The sequence below is a fragment of the Panthera leo genome, chromosome E1 (assembly GCF_018350215.1).
Source record: "Panthera leo isolate Ple1 chromosome E1, P.leo_Ple1_pat1.1, whole genome shotgun sequence".
Taxonomy (NCBI): Eukaryota; Metazoa; Chordata; class Mammalia; order Carnivora; family Felidae; genus Panthera; species Panthera leo.
Window position 1 is genome coordinate 59,482,086 of NC_056692.1, and position 19,644 is coordinate 59,501,729.

At 56.5% G+C, this 19,644-nt stretch overlaps 1 protein-coding gene across 1 annotated transcript in view; it reads left to right on the top strand.

The window, feature by feature from the left end:
- RPTOR (regulatory associated protein of MTOR complex 1) overlaps positions 1-19,644 on the top strand; it is a 334,863-nt gene that overhangs the window by 289,142 nt on the left and 26,077 nt on the right. The window contains exons 21-24 of the mRNA XM_042914527.1: positions 3,134-3,252; positions 9,314-9,417; positions 9,857-10,040; positions 11,731-11,841. Of these exons, the coding sequence (XP_042770461.1) occupies positions 3,134-3,252; positions 9,314-9,417; positions 9,857-10,040; positions 11,731-11,841 (518 nt within the window). The remainder of the gene's footprint in view (positions 1-3,133; positions 3,253-9,313; positions 9,418-9,856; positions 10,041-11,730; positions 11,842-19,644) is intronic.

A 19,644-nucleotide genomic window follows, 5' to 3' on the forward strand; every position in this document is an offset into this window, starting at 1 on the left:
AAACGGCGGCGAGAAAGCGAACGGCGTTGTTTTTCCAATGCCACCGCATCAGTTATGATTTTATGGCCAAGATCCTTGATTAAAGGCCATCATTAAGTGTGTCGTGTAGGGACCCTGAGGAACATCGCTGACAGGATTATGCAGATGCGGTGGCCTCTTCGGGGCCTGGACTGCTCACGCCTCCCGCAGGGCAGGCCGAGGAGGGAGCGAGCCAGGGGCTCCTCAAGGGGTTCCGTCACCTGCGGGTGGGGGGGGGGGGCAGTGACCGGGGGAGGGGCACGGCACAAAGGGGCAAGTGCAGAGGCCCCGGGTCTTGGGCGCCGGTTGCTGGACAGTCCAGGTGAGCTCTTAGGGCGTCAGAGTGAGCGACCCTGAGACCCGGCTTCACCCTGGGCTGCTCTCCAGGGACTTCTGGGATCCAGAGCTGGCCAGGAGCTCCGAGCAAATTTTCCTACCTCTTATGCCATTCAGAAAGTTGTGGCTGTTGCCCTGAAAAATAAATCTAAAGCCATTAGTTATGATCCTTTATTACTTTTAGTCTAGACATGAAAATAGGTTTCAGAGCTTGTGAGGAAGGAGTTGGGTGAGGGCCAGACACAGCGCCCTTTCTGAGCAGTTAACAGCCCGGAAGCCTCCCGGGCCCCGGAGGGTCTGCTGGGGCATCCTGGGTGTCCGGGCTCCCGCGGGGGCTCCACCTCTGCGGGGCCCTCACAGCCTTCCGTGTGGCTGGCGGGAGGTTTGACGACGGGGCGGTCCGTGTGTCAGATCGCGTGGCGGCCAAACCCAGGGAGGAGGTGAGTGAACGTAGCACCTCTCTGTCCCAGGGTCAAGGTTTTTACTGGCAAACAGTGACCCGTTCACTGTGGCCAAACACCCTGGCGAAAATTAGAACTTTCTTACTCTCTACCGAATCACAAACGGGGTTATGTCAGAGTCAAAATCTTCTGCAAGTAACAGCTTCTGAATTCCACGTTCCCTCTGTGCGTGGCTCGCCCCGCCTTTAGTGGTGCTGGCGTGGCACAGCCGTGACCCTGGCGTGGGCACCTATGGAGCCACGCCTCCCACCGCCTTCCCCGCCTTTGTGGAAACGGTGCACACATAGCACTGGGCGTAGCTCCTGCTGGTGGGTACTCTGCCACCACAGGAAGTAGGTTTTAGGACATGTCCCCAGAGACCCTGGCCGTCAGCCTGGACGGCGGTCCCATGGCTGTTGACCCTGAGGACCGAAGGTGTTTGCTCTGCTTCCGTCTCTGAATTAAACGCGCAGGGAAACCGCACACATCTCCGTGTGCATCACTCGCCCTGACGCAAGCTCCCCTCCAAGCGAGAGCGTGTTCAGCTGACATCTCACGGACCCAAGTCCCCACTGGGTCACTGTCCCCACGACTGCGGGTGGGAGGAAGAGCCGCCTCTGCCTCCAGATGCCAGGCCGTGGGTTGTGCCGTGTGGCCCTCCGCATCATCCATCAGCCTTTGATCTGAATGGTTGGGTGCAGGGGCGCCTGGGGGGGCTAAGCCTCTGACTCTTGATTTCAGCTCGGGTCACGATCTCGCGGTCCGTGGGTTCGAGCCCCGCGTCGGGCTCCGTGCTGACAGCTCAGGGCCTGGAGCCTGCTTCGGATTCTGTGTCTCCCTCTCTCTCTGCCCCTCCCCTGCTCACGCACTCGCTCACTCTCTCGCTCGCTCTCTCTCAAAAACAGATAAACATTAAAAGAGAAATTTGAATGCCTGGGTGCAGCCCATTCCGGGATGGAGGAACACACCGTCCTCTGGCAGCATCCGTGAGATTTGAAGTCCCTCACCGGTGCGGGAGGGGCCGCACCCGGAGCTGGCCGGGCAGATGACCCGGGGTCTCGGCGTATCCGCGGGAGCAGGACCGGTGCCGTGCCCAGCCCCCAGGTCCGCCCCAGCACCGAGCGAGGGTGCGGCATCCACGCCCGCGCCCCCGTTCCCGGCCTTGGCTCACCCGCCTCCTCTCGGAAGGCTGCCTTTCCCCTTCCCTGCCTGGTGCCGACCGGGTTCCATGGTCTCTCCCCCCAGGGGTCTGCACCCGGCCCACCCGCCCTGCCGCCTCCGTCTCCAAGCCGCCCCACTGTCCTCTCTGGTTTGCGACGCAGGTCTCTGTCTCGCCACTTCCGCAAATGCTCCCTGTGTCCCCATCACCTCGGTGCCGGTCCGTCGTTTGCTCCGCCGACTTCCCGCCAGCGAGGCTTTTGCCAGGAGAGCAGTCCTGCCTCCCCTCCAAAGCCCACTGCGTGCCTCTTCCATAAAGGCTTCCGGGCTCACCTCCCAGCCCCACCCCTGACAGAAGGAATCGTCTGCCCGTTACTGGAGCTGCCACGGCAGCACAGCGTGGCGGACGCGGCATTGGCCCGAACGTCCGACGGGCGTGCGTTTGAATCCTTCATCCTCTGGGCGCTCAGCCTCACTGCCCCTCTGTAATGCCCAGGGATGGTGCCTGTGGCTGAGACTGTGAGGGTCAAGTAGGACTGGGCGGGCTCCTGGGTCAGGCCCTCCGTGACTTCCCTTTCCTTCGTGTCTGTGACGCACCCCGTCCGCGTCAACATCCTGCCTCATCCGCCATGGCGTCCAGACACGCAGACGGGACCTGAAGTGTGGACACACCCAGCAAATGTGGTGGCTGCCCGGGGAGGACCTGGAGGGCTCAGGTCACGTCACACACACCCTTTGGGATTTCCTGGGAACTCGGGACGGTGCCACGTGTGGTGTGTAGACAAGAGAGTCAGTGTGTCACAGCCCGGGGCATTCCCATCCAACACGCGCAGCTCACGTAGACCGTGATGGCTCCCTAGAAACCCAGGTGTGAGATTGAACGGTCCTCGGGAGCTAGATAGCGCTGTCCAGTCAGCCAGGGCTTCAAGGAAGGCCAGCCTTTCCTAACTCACTTTTCCTGCTAGGAATATCCAGCCTCAGAAGATGAAATCGTGCCATCAAGCCTAGTTACCAGCTGGGACCCCTGAGTGTCTGGGCCCCTAACCAGATGACAAAAATGAGGCTCCGTAGCCCCAGCTCTGGAAAGCACCCGTTCCTGGCAGCAGCTAGGTCTCCAGGAGCCGGCCAAGCACACCAGCGACAGCTATCCGTTGCTAAAACATCCCCTTTCTCTTTCCTAGGAGTCTCCTTTAACAGTGTTTACACTCAGATTTGGAGAGTGTTACTGCATCTGGCTGCGGATCCCTATCCAGACGTTTCCGACTTGGCCATGAAGGTGCTCAACAGCATTGCCTACAAGGTACGTGTGACGGCGTTCCCAGCAAAGCTTCCGAGTTCCTGGTCCCCCATTATGGATATTCATGCAGGGAACCCCAGGTGGTTAGAGAGACTTTGGACAAGCGCCTCACGGTGTACCCGACCTCTGTTTGTGTGCAGCTTCAGTCGGGGCACTGCCCTGCTTCCACTCAGCTGTGTCAGGGTGCCTGGAAGTTAGGTACGGGCTCCCATCCGTTACCCTCATGATCCTGTCCACGTCTGTGTGGTCTGTAGTGATGTCCCCTTTCATTCCCAGTACCCGTGGTCACACTCACGACCACTCGGGCTGAAGGAAACCTCACGGGACCAGCTTCTGGTTTTGTCCTTATTTGTCTGTTGCTTTTTATTTTCCATTTTATTGACAGCTCTCGTCATCCTCATTACCCTCTTCCTTCTGCTTACCCTGAGTCTAACTTGCTCTTCAGATTCCAGTTTCTTGAGACAGAAGCTGAGGTCATTACCTTTGCCTGAAAGCTTGTGACGCACAGAGGTGTCTCAAGGCCTTGTTTTGTCTCTGAGGTGTAGGCCGGTCTCCCGGCCATGGCCAGCACAGCCAGGGCCAGCACGGTCATCAGGTGCTCCAGTCACTCCCCGCCCCCTTGGTTATTTTGGTCATGATGAAACTGGTATTCTATATAAGTTTATTTTGTAGTGGCTTTTATGTATTTAACTTTATCGAAAATCAACCTGAATTGTTTAAAAATATGTCAGTACCTAATCTTGAAATTTCACAACTATAAACTCATCACAGTAGACCTGAGATCAGATGGTCAGAGACGTTCCTCTGAGGAACGTCTCACGCGTGCGTAAAGCACGGAATCCGTGTCTCCGTGTCTTTCGGGTTACGTGTAAGGTGCGTGGCTGCGAGCTGGAAGTGCCTCTTCAGCCCACTTGAGGTAATTAAACATCGTGTGTGCGATCGCTCCTAGCCGGCAAAGCCACACCAGCAGGTTACAACAACCGAAACAGCCTCTCGAGGTTTTAGAACAGCGCTCCCTAACAGAGCTTAGAAGTGGCTTGTGGCTTTCTGACTGTCGTGCTGATCTCGACAGACACACACATTCCAGTGTGCACACGGTCGGCACACCCAGAAGGCAGAGATTGGAGTGGGTTCCTCTAGAGTCCATACTTCCTGAAGCCTTGTACTGGTGCAACACAGCCTGTGTGAGTGAGAGTGTGTCTGTGTGTGTCTGTGTGTAAATGTATACAGGTGTGTGTGTGTGTGTGTGTGTGTGTGTGTGTGTGTGTGTGTGTGTTTTCAAGAGTAAACATTTGCCACTGAAAGCTTTGGAAGCATAAACATTAAGGAAATATTTTCTTGCCCTCAATTTAATTTTAAAAATGTCTTACTTTCTACTCTAGCAACTAACGAGGGGATTGCATTTCAGTTCACAGAGAAATGGACCTATTTTTGATATTTAACTGTGACACCAAATTTTTATTCATCAGAGTCAAAACAGCCTTATTACTCCGGAATACCCCGTAGAATTCCGTATTCAAATATAGAAATTGCTGGCAGCTCAGGAACTCACATAGCTCAAGAACTGTGGCCTAATTTCAAGTATTTATATCCCCTGTCCACACAGGCTTGGGGTTTGCGTTTTGCTTATAGTTTTTATTATGGAAAATTTCAAACCACGGAAAGAAATACAAAGAACAGCACGACGACCTCAGGAACCACGATGGCCCCGACAGCCTCCCTGGCGGCCACTCCTGCCATCTGTGCTTTGGGGACAACACTTAGAAGGAAATTTCACGCGACAGGTGTTCAAATGTCAGGGTCGCGTGCAGTGATCATCACTACTTTTAATATTTATGAGAAAACCTGTACTCACGTAAACTCACCTAGAAATAGTCCCCCAGCATCCCGACGCCCAAGGAGCCCAAGTGTTGGCCGCCACCACGTCTGCGGGGGGCCGCGTGCAGCCAGGTGCGATGGAGATCACAAGCCAGCGTGTGAGGTTCGAGGCCAAACACTTCCCTTATAAACCAAAGGCCTAAGTGACCAAGAAACAAAATGAAGGTTGAGATCCCCAAAAACCAAATTCAAAAAAGTTCCACGGAAACTGATTAAATCCTGGCTCCGTGCTGATAGCGTCGGTTTCTTTTAAAGCCCTATCCCCATTCAGGGACCCTCTCCTCCCAGTTAGCACCTCACTTAGAGCCCAGGGAGCTGCCGCGCTCGCCCCAAACCCGCGTTCACCCAGCGAGGGTGCAGTGAGCCCACAGTGCAGCACCTCTCTGTGGGCTCTGTGGATGCCCACGGAAGCATTTTCATTTCTTCTCACTCGGGTCGAAAGGGCCTTCTTCTCCCAGAGGCGGGGTCCTCCCGGGAGGACCCTCCGCTGCCCGCCCCCCACCCACCACCACCACACAGAGGAGCCTGTGTGCCAGTGCTGTGTGCCCCCCTCCGGGGCCTCCCCTGCCTCACTGCCTGCCGCCGCCTCCAGCAGGAGGGCCTCCCAGAATTGTCAGAAATCGGGGCAGTCCTGGCGAACTGTTAATGACCGAGAGGCATGTCCGTGTGTAGTTTGCAACTTGTCACGCGCCTGTCCGTTCTCACCTCCCCGCAGACCCAGAGGTGACGGCGTCATCACCCAGAGTTGCGTAGCTTACAGAAGTAGACGCCGCCCCCTCCTGAGAGTCACAGGCCCTGCCGGGCCAGATGCAGAAACGGCCCCAGGAGAGCTGGTCCCCTTGGAGATCAGACTCCGTGGCTCTGGGGTGGCCGCTGGGCCTGTGCTCTGGGCCCTCGTGAACACCCTGCCAGCAGGTAGAGGGTGCCTCTCCGGGCCCGTGGGCCCTGGTCAAACGCCACCGGCCTTCAGCCCACTACCCGTGCCCTAGTTGGTCTGCAGAATTGGGCTCCCTGTGGGCCCTGCTGTGGCGAGTAAACACAGTAACCCTGAGAAGCAAAGTGGAAATATTTACGTCTCCTTCCTTCCTCCCTGTCCTCACTACTCTCTGTTGCCGCTGCTCCAAAATGCACAGACCCTGGAAAGGGGGCAGGTGAGACCCCCCCCCCCCCGGCCTCGGCCGTGCTGGCTTCGCTTCCTGGGGGGCCAAGGACCGCGGCTTCCCCGACGGCCATCGGCAGCCACGGGGCAGTGCCTCGCTGTCCCCGTCGCTGTGGCAAATGAGCAGTACCCAGGACTCAGCGCTCCAGAACGGCAATTCATGTTGTCTGTCTGGGACGTGCAGTTCACAGACAACTTTTCTCTTAGATCAACAGAATCCTGTGCCTTGATAGGTGTCTTCTCAGTGGCCCAGCAGCCAGCAGGCTCTGCGTCATACTTAGCCCCAGGACAGTCACCTCGGGACAGTCCTGGGAATCCAGATTCTCGACATGTGGTTAACAGTACAATCCCTGCAGTCGTGCCCTCGCCCGGGAAAGAGCAGCAGAACGCCTGGGCTGGAGTCCCAGACCCTGACTCTGATCCGTGGGAAATCCAGCGTCCGCGTCTCCCGTGCTGCTCTAGGGTACTTTTCTCCGCACCGGATCCGACTTCCCGCGCCCTCGCAAAGTGACGTGTTCCAGGCAAAGAACCAGAGAGTGAAGAGAAGTTCCCAGGAGCTGGAGATGGGGGTGGGGGGGGGGGATGGGTCGCTGCCGTCCAGGCTCCTGCTCCAGACGCCCCTGTTAGCTGCACAGGGCAGGGAGCAAATGTGTCCCCGCGAACCACGTCTGTGTTTGCATCGGGCCAAGAGAATACGCCTGAGGGGAGAATTCGGCTTATAACAAAGTAAAGTAGGCCGGGCTCCCAGAGCTTTACCCGTAGCCGTGACCATCCCCCTTCCCTGCTGCCCTTGCTCGTCTGGGCCCCGCCACCTGTCCAGGGAGTGGCTTCAGGGCCGCGTCCCCGAGCAGAGAGCAACATAGAATCCTGTCGGCGAGGACGGGCACAGGCGCGGGGTGGGCAGGGGGCTCACAGCTGGGCCCAGTCCTCAGTTCAGAGCCTCGAAAGCGCTGCTGCCTCTCTGCTGACCTTCTCTGGCCGTGTGCTGTCTGTGAAACGGCTGCCGGGACCAGCGAGGGAAGGAGCCCCTCTGGCCCCGGGCTCGCCACCCTGCCCCACCCCCTGCCCCGTGTCCCCACCCCAAGTCCGCGGACAGGCGGGGTCCACTCACCCGCCTCTGCTCACACTCACCCCTGCAGGCTCGCACCAAGTGTGAGACCAAGGCCGAGGCAACGCTCATCGAACAGATGGGAGCCGTTGGGCTCTAGAAAGCTTCCTCGAAGCCTGAAGCCTTGTGATCGCCAGTGTGAAAGCTGCCGGCGTGCCCACTCCTCAGGATTTCTAAAACGGACTTGGAAAGAGAGCCGTGTGGCGGCCGTGGGTGTGAAGGGTGTGGGCGAGGGGCTGCAGATACCTCACCCCGGCCGCCCGGGCCCAGCAGAGGGAACAGAGCCCGGTCTGCGGAGCCTCCCTGAGGGGCGGTGGGCAGCGAGCACGGGAGAGGCAGGGTGGGAGGGTCTTGGGGGACATGTGGGAAAGGGGGTGGGTTCTGCCCAAGTCTGAATTTCAGCCACAAAAGCGTTCTGTCTTTCCTGTCACCTCCCCCATCTCTGGACGTTTTGAGGAGACTTGTGGAAGTTTGTAGCCTCTCAGCTCAGATCCTGTACTCTCCCCAGACGACGCCGGCTTACGCTTGGGGGGCGCTTGGCTCTCGGGTTTTGATGGAGGCACAGGGAGCTGGCCAGGTCATTTAAATAGGAAGCAAAAGCAAGTTCACAAACAATATACTTTACATAATTAAAGAAATGTTTTTCATAATGTTTCGTAAAGCTTGATTACGGTTCAGTTTTCTTGTTATTCTTGTTTCAAAGTGGTAAATTATCAGGGAAGCATCGATATTCTGTAAATGAACAGTTTTTTGGTGGTTTAGTTTTCTGCAATTCTCTGCCTGTTGGCTGCACGTAGGAAGTACAGCGTCCTGACTGCTGAGGGAGGGGTCAGAACACCTGAGGGTCCCCTGAGCCCGGCTGCCCCGGAACATCCCCCACGGAGGTCGAGGTTCTGTTTCCCTGGGTGGCGGCCAACTTCGAGACCCAGTCTGGCACCAGCTGCACTCAGGGGAGCCCAGACGGCTGCTTTAACTGCCTCCTGTCCCGAGTGCCACCGGGGCAGCAGCGTCTGCCCTGGAGCCCTCTCCTGGGGGTGTCCAGAGCTGGCAGGGCCTGCCCAGCCGCCCCGTGCCCCCAGAGCAGAACGTCCAAGGAAGCACTTGGCGGACGGTGGGCTTGCGTCCGATGGGCGGGGACAGCCCCGTCTGCCTCCTGCCTCCCCGTCACATGCACCCCCAGCAGCCATCCGGTTTCCCCATCGACACAAAGCCCCACTTCAAAATATCGAAACTATCTCCCTCCTCAACAGTCGTCTCAAGCGGGCATGAATTGTCTGCGGTGAAACGTCAGATGTGCGCACGTCTGTGGAAGGATGTTGACAGCAGCCTGTCTTGTTTCCATCCTCAAAGTGCCACAGAGCAGAGGCCAGGGCGGGCTGTGGGGGGCTGGAGCCTAGCGTTAACGCTGGCATAGTCTCGTGGCTGCGCTTCAGGCAGGGCCGACCCTGGGGCCCCGCTGGACCCCAGCAGATGACTTCTCAGAAAGCAAACGAGCATGTTTTTGTTTTTTGTTTTTAACGTTTGTTTATTTTTGAGACAAAGAGCATGAACGGGGGAGGGTCAGAGAGAGGGAGACCCAGAATCCGAAGCAGGCTCTAAGCACTGAGCCGTCAGCACGGAGCCCGACGCGGGGCTCGAACCCACGAACCACGAGATTGTGACCTGAGCCCAAGTCGGACGCTCAACCGACTGAGCCGCCCAGGCGCCCCAACAAACGAACATGGTTTTATCTGCAGGGGGACACTGGGGAGGGGCTCCACCTGGGCCGTCCCCCACGCATGCTTGATTTCCTGGGCCAGGAGGCCCTTTGCGCGATCTTGAAGCCATCGAAAGCAGCCACCGCCCTGGGCTGCTGTCTCACGGCCACGGAGGTCACCAGCAGCTGGCCGTCCACACCACTTGCCGCTTTGCTCTTTCAGGCCACAGTGAACGCCCGGCCCCAGCGTATCCTCACCACGTCCTCACTCACCCAGTCGGCGCCCGCCAGCCCCACCAACAAGGGCATCCACATCCACCAGGCGGGGTAAGCGGCCCGTGTCTGTCATGCGGGTCCCTTCTGCGCCGCCTTCCTCTGCACGAGGTGCCACAGCAGGAACCGCCCGGGAGCCTGACTTGTGCAGCCTCTCTGAGTTTGACCAGCCGGGGTCTGGCTCCTGCTGGCCAGTTGCGGGCAGGGAGAGCCCCTCACATGTCAGCATCCGCAGGCGGGAGGCGGCGAGCAGACGTGCCCGCCGGGGCCGCCCTCGCTTTCCAGGGGCACCGCTGCCAGAGCCTGTGGGCGGGGCCCCAAGGGCCGTCGCTGCAGCCGTGGCGGCTGGTTCTGGAGGCACGTGCGTGTGCCGGGCGGGTGGCGATGTGTGGGCTCCCGACCCGGGTCGGTTGGCAGTGCCCGGGCAGGCGGGTGAGGACAAGGGGCTTTGTCTTTGGGTAACATGCAACGTTCCTTCCTCCCCCAACGGCAGGGGCTCCCCCCCGACGTCCAGCGCCAGCAGCTCCAGCCTGACCAACGACGTGGCCAAGCAGCCAGTCGGCCGAGACCTGCCCGCGGGCCGCCCCAGCGCCCCTGGCCCCGCGGGGGTGCAGTACACGCCCCACTCCCAGCAGTTCCCCCGCACGCGGAAGATGTTCGACAAGGGCCCAGACCAGGTACGCTCGACTGTGCGCCCTCGGTGTGAGCGGAGACCCTGCAGCCCGGGACGCGGGCCCCACCCTGCCCTCCGCCCCCAGCTGTGCTGCACGGTTTGTACCGGCACCACCTTGCGGTGTCACGGGGCCCTCGTTCCTGTGGCCCCTTGCCATGGCTCACTGTCCTGGCACCTTCCACGTGGCCTCACTGTCCTGGCCTCACTGTCCTGCCACCTTCCACGTGGCCTCACTGTTCTGGCCCCTTCCACGTGGCCTCTCTGTGCTGGCCCCTTCCACGTGGCCTCACTGTCCTGCCACCTTCCACGTGGCCTCTCTGTGCTGGCCCCTTCCACGTGGCCTCACTGTCCTGCCACCTTCCATGTGGCCTCACTGTCCTGCCACCTTCCACGTGGCCTCACTGTCCTGGCACCTTCCACGTGGCCTCACTGTCCTGGCACCTTCCTCACGGGCTCACTGTTCTGGCACCTCCCATATGGCCACATAAGCGCCCGGAGCTAACTTGCTTTCTCCCTTCTTGGGTGAGTAGCGTTTTCCTCCGCTGGCTGTGGCAGCTGCCACGTACAAGCACCTGTTCTCAGTGGATTGTTTGCATTTTCCACGAACGTTTCATTTGCCACATAAGGAGCCACGGTCTCTGCCTTTAAGCTGAAAAAGAAATTTCAGGCGCAGGAGGGATTGGCGTCTTTGTCAGCCTGGGTGATGTGAACACATAAGCTGGGGCCTTGGCTGTCTTGCCCAGACTGTTTGCCGCTCTGTCGGTCAAGGACGCAGTCTGGAGGGGCCGTTCAGGATGCACTAAGGGGGTGGGCTGCCATGGATGTCACGTGACCCGGCTCTGTAAGCAGTGGTCTTAAGAAGTTCACAGCTGCCTGCTGGGTGACATGTGTTGTCTTTCCCCTCAAACACCCAGGGCGAGGTTCATCCTCCTGGCTGGACCCTGACGTGGGCCGGCCAGACAGCAGCATCTGGGCGCAGGGGACACTCACTGTCTTCGGGGCCGCAAGCCAGGGCCCCGATCCAGCAGTGGCACAGGTTCCTACAGCAGGCAGGAGAGGAGACCCTATCACTGTGCCCCAGCTGTGGGACTTTCCACCCGGCGAGCCTCGAGAGGGACTTCTTTCTGGGGGATGCCTTCAGTCCTGCTCCCCCGTGCCCAGCCTTGTGCGGTGACGCGAGCCCTACTCTGACCACGTTGGCCGCCATAGGCCTTGCCATGGGAAACAAACATGTGTGGTCCAGGGGGACAGCATCAAGTGGTTTATGTCTCAATACCCACATGTCCCAACTGGTCTCGCTCCCCACCCAGAGCCGCTTGGCACAGTCGGGTACCAGGTCTCCGGCAGCCCCTGCCGCAGAGGCCCTGGGGGATTGCTGACCTCACAGCGCTGGCCTGTGTGAGAGCGACAGACTCTGCGGCTGAGCCACCATGGCCAGCCCCGGGGGGGGACACAGTCCCCCGAGTGCAGATTCAGTTGCCTCCCTAATACGGGTTCCCTGGGCCCTGGCCCCACATTCAGGGTCCCTACCACCAGGACGCAGGGTGAGGCCAGCAGAAGAACGTTCTCAGCAGCCAGACCGCTGTCTTCTGTCTCCTTCTGAATCCTCTCAAGCCTGCAAAGAGACGTGTCGGGTATGTGACTAACTGTTCCTTCTATTTCCTCCCCCCCCTTTGTCCCCAAATGCCCTGAAGACCACAGACGATGCAGATGACGCTGCTGGACACAGAAGCTTCGTCTCAGCCACGACGCAGACGGGCTTCTGCGACTGGAGTGCCCGGTACTTTGCCCAGCCCGTCATGAAGGTAGTGTGCACATCCCCCGGGTGCAAAGTGGGCCTCCCGTCGGTGTCCTCGAGCAGAGCCCTGCCCTTGGCTTCCTCCTGTCCCTTCTTCCTTCCCCGAGAACCCCGGCCTCTGGCCTGGGCCGTCTGAGCCCTCTGCTCCGAGCCGACGGCGGACCCCAACTGGTCACCCACCGGGGCTCCTGCCAGCCCAGCCACTGACCCTTTGGGGCTCCTGTCCCATCACGTTTGCGGCTGCTCAAGGGCGACCCCATACTGCCGTCACAGTAGCCGGTGTGAACGGTTGAAGCAGTGAAAGGAACAGACGTCACTCACCTTCCCGTCTTGTCAAAAGAAGCCAGACCCGCCTCCCCTCCGAGCTACCAGGCCCTCTGCACTGCTTTGTCCCACTCAGTGGCCTTCTGAGGCCGTCCTCTGGAGGACTGTCTGAGGCCTGGGCTCTGGGTGGCCGCACCAAGAAGCAGGCTCTTTTGGAGACCTGCCCACTGGTCTAATTCTAGTGCGTTCTGGCTGGTTGCGGGAGATGCGTCCGGTCACTGCAGATTCGAGCCACACGTCCAGGGGACAGCATGGGACAGGCGACACTTTCTCCCGGGCCTCTTTCCCCGGGAACGCCACAGGGCCTTGTGCGTAGACTTTCCCGTGAAGCACATTCTTAGGAAACCTTCTTCCCTCATACAGACCACTGAAAATCACAGCTTATTCTTAATTGTACATCAGGCTCCACATCGAGGTAATTTCCATGAGTGGTTGGACCCTGTATTACAACTTTTCCTGCTCTCCCTTTTCCCCATGACGATACTGACTTTTGTCAGCAAAAGCACAAAGGAGTCATTGTCCGTACCCGAGGCAGATGACAAAGTTGTAGTTTATTGAGCCCCTTTGCTGAAAAGAGAGAGATCTCTCTTCGTTTTTCAACTGAACCCGACTCCCAGAAAGCAGTTTGGCAGTAAGCATCAGAAGCCTTGAGCAGCCATTCCCTTCGACCTGGTAATTAATTCGTTTACTACAATATCAACTCAGGGAAATAATCGGAGTCACGGATGATCCTGTATTTACGTTGGCAAAACTTGGGATCCACCCGAACGCCCAACATAGGCCTAAGGGCTTAGCAATTATGGAATATTTGATACAATGTTTATCGTTATTAAGAAATTGAGCTTTAAAATCAATATCTTAAGTGCTCACGCTAAAACTTTTAAAAAGGAAAAAAAAGGACATAAACAGGCTACACGGTGGTCCTCATTGGTAACACCACACGGACATCTGTGCACAGAAAACAGCCTGAAACAGCCGGCCCGACAGCGGGTCTCGGGCGATGTGGCGGTGAGGCCCCAGTTTGTTTTATCCATTTCTGTCTGTCCCCTGCTCTTTCCACACTAAGCACGAGCGTCTTTACAGTCAGGAAAGAAGTATGAAAGCAGCAAACGCAAGGGGCTGCTGAGGCCCGTGCTCACCCTCGGGGCTCCGGTGCGCGGCCCTCGGCCAGCCCGCGAGCGCCTTCCCGCCGCTGGGCCCCTCGTGGAGAAAGGAGCCAGTGAGCCAGTGCTGGAATTTGCCCCAGGACACGGGGGCCGCTGCTGTGGGTGGCGAACTATCTATCCTTTGATGGCTTAGAGGTGACACGGGGCTTTGCTCAGTATCAGCAGAAGTCCAGTCTCCTGGAAAGTCTCCCGCTCAAGGCAAGCACGTCGAGCAGGTTGGAGCCCTGGGCGGGCTGCCTCTTGCTGAAATGGCAGTTGCTTGGTGTGGCGATGAACGGCTTTTCTTTTCTTTTTTTTTAAAGTTTATTCTGAGAGAGTGCGTGTGTGCGCGCACAGGGGAGGAGCAGAGAGAGAGGGAAAGAGAGAATCCCAAGCAGCCTCCACTGTCAACACAAAGCCCGAAGTGGGGTTTGAACCACAAACTGTGAGATTGTGACCTAAGCTGAGATGAAGAGTCAGACGCTTAATCGACTGAGCCACCCAGATGCCCCAGCGAGTGGCTTTTTTTTAATGTCTGAGAACTGCCTGTTCGGCCGTCCACGTTGCCGGCAGGAAAAGGGGGCACAGGCGCCCCGGGCTCCTTTCTCTTAGACGAGCTCGGTCCTCCCAGGGTCCGGTTTCCTGTCCTTGGCACAGGTACTTAGGCGGCTTCCTGAGCCCAGGCCTGGGGTTTTATCCTGTGTGACCACGTGCACCCCCAAAGCCAGCACCCTCCCCTTTTCCGACGCTGCAGTGGGCTGGGAAAGGAGGGTCCTCCGAGGTGTCACTCTTGCTCTCCGCGCTGAGCCCACGGGGGGGGGCAGCCAGGAAACCGTTGAATAAGCAAGCACCGTCTCCCTCTGACAAGCTCCCACAGGCTGTAGCCTGAATGACGGGCTCCGGGCGTCACGTCCCTGCAGTGATGGGTCTTGCCCGTGGCTCCTGATGGCGGCTGGGACGTCAGGGAGAGGGAGGATGTGACTGATTTTTCTCTCACGTTAATTAGAGACCGTTTCTAGACTTAAGAAGAGAATGCGTTTTATCTCGTTGTAATTTTTTAACAATTGTTTTCCTACTTTTCTCCAGCTTCTATTCACGAAGGTGTTCTTTTATTCATTTAATTCGTCATCTAATGACGCGCGTGCAATAAAACGTGTTAGGAACTTTTTTTATTCGGCTGCTTCACACATAAACTAAGAATAGCTCAAAGCTGAGATCATACCCCAGAAAGGTCAGAGCCCTAACCCTCCTCAAAGGTCAGGATAAGAAACTAAGATACTCACCGGATAAGTGAACTGACCCCAGCATCACGGTGCACGACCACAGTGCAGCCCGTGCCCGGGGGACCTGCTTCCCCACAACGTGGCTGTGAGGACAGATTTGCTGGCTTTTTGTCGCTTTACAGCCTGGCTTTTTACAGGTCTGTGTGGCCAAAGAGAACTGTATTCCGGAGCTCTCACAGCCCCCTCTCTTGCCCGTGCTGGTTTACAGAGCTCACATCTGCTTCAGAAAGAATGTTAAAAACGGTCCGTCAGGTGCTTAAAAAAAACAAAAGATATATCGAAATCTGTTCTAGTTACAAAAGCAATACGGTTTTTTCTTTCTGGTTCACAAAGTTGAGAGTGATTTTCCCGGAAGTAGGCTTTCCAGAGCACGGGGAAGAAGAAAGTCTGAGCCACTGTTGGTGGTGAAATGCGGGCTTGGTCTAGAGCAGTTCGGCAATAGTTTATCAAAATGGGAAGGGGCTACACCCTAGAAACCGACGATCCCGCTCTGAGAAATAGACCCTAAAACCACCGCTATACGTGTGCGTTTGTGATGATACGTGTCCAGAGCTGCCCGTTACATTATTTCTGAACACGTAAAGTTGAAAGCCAAAAACGTATTCGTAATTAGGGGGAGTGTGAGTTAACGATGCATCCACGCGATAGAGCCCTTCGCGGCCCCCACAGGGAGTGAGCCCCGTCTGCCCGAGGACACGCGTGGATATCCTTGATGGCACGGGCCACATAATCCCATGGTCCCACGTGCTTGCACAAGTGCCGTGCTGTCCAGGTGTGTGCGTGGGGGCTGGGGGGGGGGGGGAGCCCGCAGGTTACGCGTCAGGCTGTTCATGCTGTCACTAGTGTCACTCCTAGAGGGTGGGGTTGAAATCGGGGGGAGGGACTGTCCTTCCTCCAGTGTGCACTTGTAGATTGTGAACTCTGTAGAAAACCCAATTATCAGCATGGTAACTTAGAACAGATTAAACTGTAGTGTTTATTTACAAAAAGAGCCTGGAAAGAATCAATCAGATTGTTTTAAGGCATCACGTGCACCGTGAACGTTGACCAGAGCTAAGAGAAGGTTTACTCGGGGCGGAGGGCACGGGTGCGGCACTGACCCACACGCAGGATGGGGTGCAAGCGTGCTCTGGGCTGGTCACAGAACGCGCTCTGCACTGCGTTAAACCTGCACGTCGACGGAGCTGTTGTTTAAAGTGCGCTAAGCTATTGTTTTAACTCAGAAAATGAAAAAGTAAAATAAAAGTGAAACCACCCAGAATTCTCTCCCCGCCCACCCCACACGCACTGCCATTGTACCTACTCCACGGGTACAGCTGTGTTTCCTGCTTTTTCACTTACGCAGTTATAAACGTTGGACGTTTTCTCATGTCTCCAAACGTTCCACAAAAATGGCTTCTGCTTTTTCCTTTCTTGTACATAAACCTCCAGGCCGACATAGCCCAAGAACCAGACTCGGTCACACCGTCAGATTATTGCCCACAGTTTAGTTTGCTGTGAGATTTAACTACGTCAGGAGGTCAGGCGGTGCCGTACTGTGTCCCGTTCCTAAGACGTATGCCTTGGCTCTTTGTGGAACGTTCAGCTGGAAAACAAACAGACGCGTTGATTCCCCTCCAGGAACACTAGGATGGGAGGAGCGTTTGCTTTGTGATGGAAGTGTGTGGGCAGCAGGGAGGCTCAACCAGCACTCCACGTTTCCACGTGGCCACGCCGGGAGGACTGCGTGCTCCCGCTCGCTGCCACCGGGGCACCGCTTCTGCCCCTCTGCCCGTCTTCTGACGTGCTGGCCTGGTGCCGGCGCCCTTGTGCCTTGTAAATCACTGCTGAATTGTGAACCATCGGGGGCCGAGGGATCGTGGATTGTCAGCTGTGGTCTCTCTAAAACGTTCTTTAAACTAAACAGTGTCGAAAGATTAACAAAGGCCTGCGTAAACGGGAAGTTATCATGTGTTCACGGGTCACAGGACTTAATACGGCAGGGCCCCAAAGAGACCCAGGGTCCACGTGATGCCGGTGAGAATCCCAGTTGCCTTTTTTGTGTGTGGAAACTGACAAGCTGAGACTAAAATTCAGATGGAAGTGCAAGAGACCCAGAATAGCACTAAAGATGCTGTCCAGGGCAAACAAAAAAAAACAACTCGCGCTCCCCAGTTGCAAACCTTGCTGCACGATTGCAGGGATGGAGACAGCGTGGCACCGACTTAAGGAGAGACGTGCAGACCGGTTTCGAATGAGAGAGTCCGGAGGTACCTCCGACATCAAGACTTTACACCCACAGACCCAACAACTTGGAGGAAATGCACACATTCCTTGAAAGACACGAACTACCAAAACTCACCCCATACGAAGTAGAGAACCCAGATAGGCCCACATCTGTTAAGGGAAATGAGTTTGAAGCTAAAACTGTCCAACGAAGAGAAGATAGCTCCAGAACCAGCAGAGTTTCACTGGAAAATTCTACCAGAATGATACCAGTCCTCCGCAGTCTGTCACAGGAAACAAAAGGAGTGAACACTTCCCAGATCGTTTTAGGAAGGCGGCATCACTGTGATCCCAAAACCAAAGACTTCACAACAGTAAAAAACCAGAAACCAGTGTCCTCCACGAACATGGCCTCAAAACCTTCGACGCAACATTAACAGATCCAACGTGGCAAACTTTAAAGGGGCAACACGTCAAGTGGGCAACTGACCGAGTGGATTACATCTCAAGAACGCAAAGCTGAATCCCCAGTTTTAATTAATCATGCAATTGACTGCAATTGAATGGATCAGTCGGCTCAAGAAAAGCCACCTGTTCATCCCAAAAGCTGCAGAGAAAGGATTTGACGGAATTCGGCAAATAATCGTCATAAAACTCTCCACCAACCAGGACCAGAAGTCAACTTCCTCACCCTCGTGCAGGGCACCTACAAAACCCGCGGCTCCCTTTCTCACCAGGGAGAGACTGGATGTCTTGTCTCTAAAACCAGGACCGGGGTGCCTGGGTGGCGCGGACGGTTGAGCGTCCGACTTCAGCAGGGTCACTATCTCGCGGTCCGTGAGTTCGAGCCCCGCGTCGGGCTCTGGGCTGACGGCTCGGAGCCTGGAGCCTCTTTCCGATTCTGTGTCTCCTTCTCTCTCTGCCCCTCCCCCGTTCATGCTCTGTCTCTCTCTGTCCCAAAAATAAATAAAAAACGTTGAAAAAAAAAAAAAAACCTATAAAACCAGGACCAAGGTAAGGGTGTCTGATCTCGCGGCTCCTTTTCAACAACCTACCAGAGGCCCTGGGTGTCCAGGAAGGCAAGCAAAGGTAGAAAGTGAAATAAAACTGTTCACACAGAATCGTTGTGTACGTAGAAAATCCTAAACAACCCGCATGATGTTGCCAGAACAGGTGAGATAAGATCGCTGAATACCCAACGTTACACAAAAACTGATCGTATTTCTATACTAACCACTGGAAATTGGAATTAAGCCACTTAACCCCCAAAACATGAGCTGTAATTAAATTAGCTATATATTTTTTTAATACAAGCAGGACTCAACTGCTGAAAAATACAAAACACGATGAAAGAAATTTTAGAAGGCCTAACCCACTGAAGGTGTGCTCGTGGGCCAGGTGTCAGGTCTCCCTAACCTGGCGTATGGGCCGATGCCATCTCATTCAACATCCCAACAGGTTTTGTTTTAATCAGCAAGCCGATTCTAGAATTTATGGGGCGACGCAAAGAAACTTAACCGAAGAAATGTAGGCAGAAGGCGAAGTTGGAGGACTCACACTGATTTCAAGAGTCCCCCTGAGGGCGGGAGTGGAATGGGGGGCGGGGGGGACCAGTGGGGCCGAACGGGGTCCAGGGCGGAGCCACGGTGCATGCCACCGATTTCCCACAAAGCTGCAGGACAGCTCATTTCAGTGGACAGAGGATGGTCTTTCCAGCAAGCGGAACCACAGCGGCTGGACATCCATTTGCCCACGAGACGAACGTCACTCCATGCCCCACACCTTATTCAGAAACCAACTCAAGGAGCCTCTTCTTGCCCTACTGTGAATCCCGCAGCCGCGAGACTTCTAGAAGCCCCTTCTGGCCTATCGGGCGATGGTTCTTTGAGAAGTCACGAAACCCAGAAGGAAAATGGTATATGGAGTTTCGTCATGTTGACTGCTTTTTGCGTATCACCGTTGGCATGAAAACACAAGCCACGGACTGGAGAAAAATATCGTAAAACTCCTAATAAAAGCCTTTTATCCCACGTACATAAAGAACTCCCAAAATCCCACGTGGAAGGACGCAACACCATTAGAACTAACGGGCAAAAGGTTTGCACAGACCCTTTACCGAAAAGGCGTGCACACAGCAAAGGAGCCCTGGGAAGGTGTGAGACGGTGAGGCAGGGGTCGCCGGGGCCGCGAGCTGCCGCAGGAGGCAGCAGCTCGCTTCCATTCGACGGCCGACATTTTAAACATTTTTTTTTTTTTTCAACATTTTTTATTTATTTTTGGGACAGAGAGAGACAGAGCATGAACGGGGGAGGGGCAGAGAGAGAGGGAGACACAGAATCGGAAACAGGCTCCAGGCTCCGAGCCATCAGCCCAGAGCCTGACGCGGGGCTCGAACTCACGGACTCGACGGCCGACATTTTAGATCGCTCAGTCCCGAGCACCGGCAGAGGAAGCAGAGCAGCCCAGACTCTCGCCCCTCGCTGTGCCAGGCGCCCTGGAAACGTGTGCGACTGAGCCTATGCTGACCGTGCATCCCGGCAACCCTGCTGGACGTTCACCGGGACAAGCGACAAAAGCTACATGTGCGTGTTTACGGCGGCTTTATTCACGATCGCCGGAAACCGGACGGAACCCAGACGTTTCACCCGGGGGAGAAACGGTGCTGGGACGAATACCGGTCCCCTGAAAAAAGTCGCCCCGATAAACCGACATGCACACGACACGAGGAGTCAGGTGCGGCTCGCTCAGCGAGGGAAGCCAGACACGCAGGAAGTGGGTGGGGCCGGGCCTGGGGCCGGGGGAGGCCGACCGCACAGGGGCACGGGGCAGGGCCAGGTCCGTTCCCCACCAGGC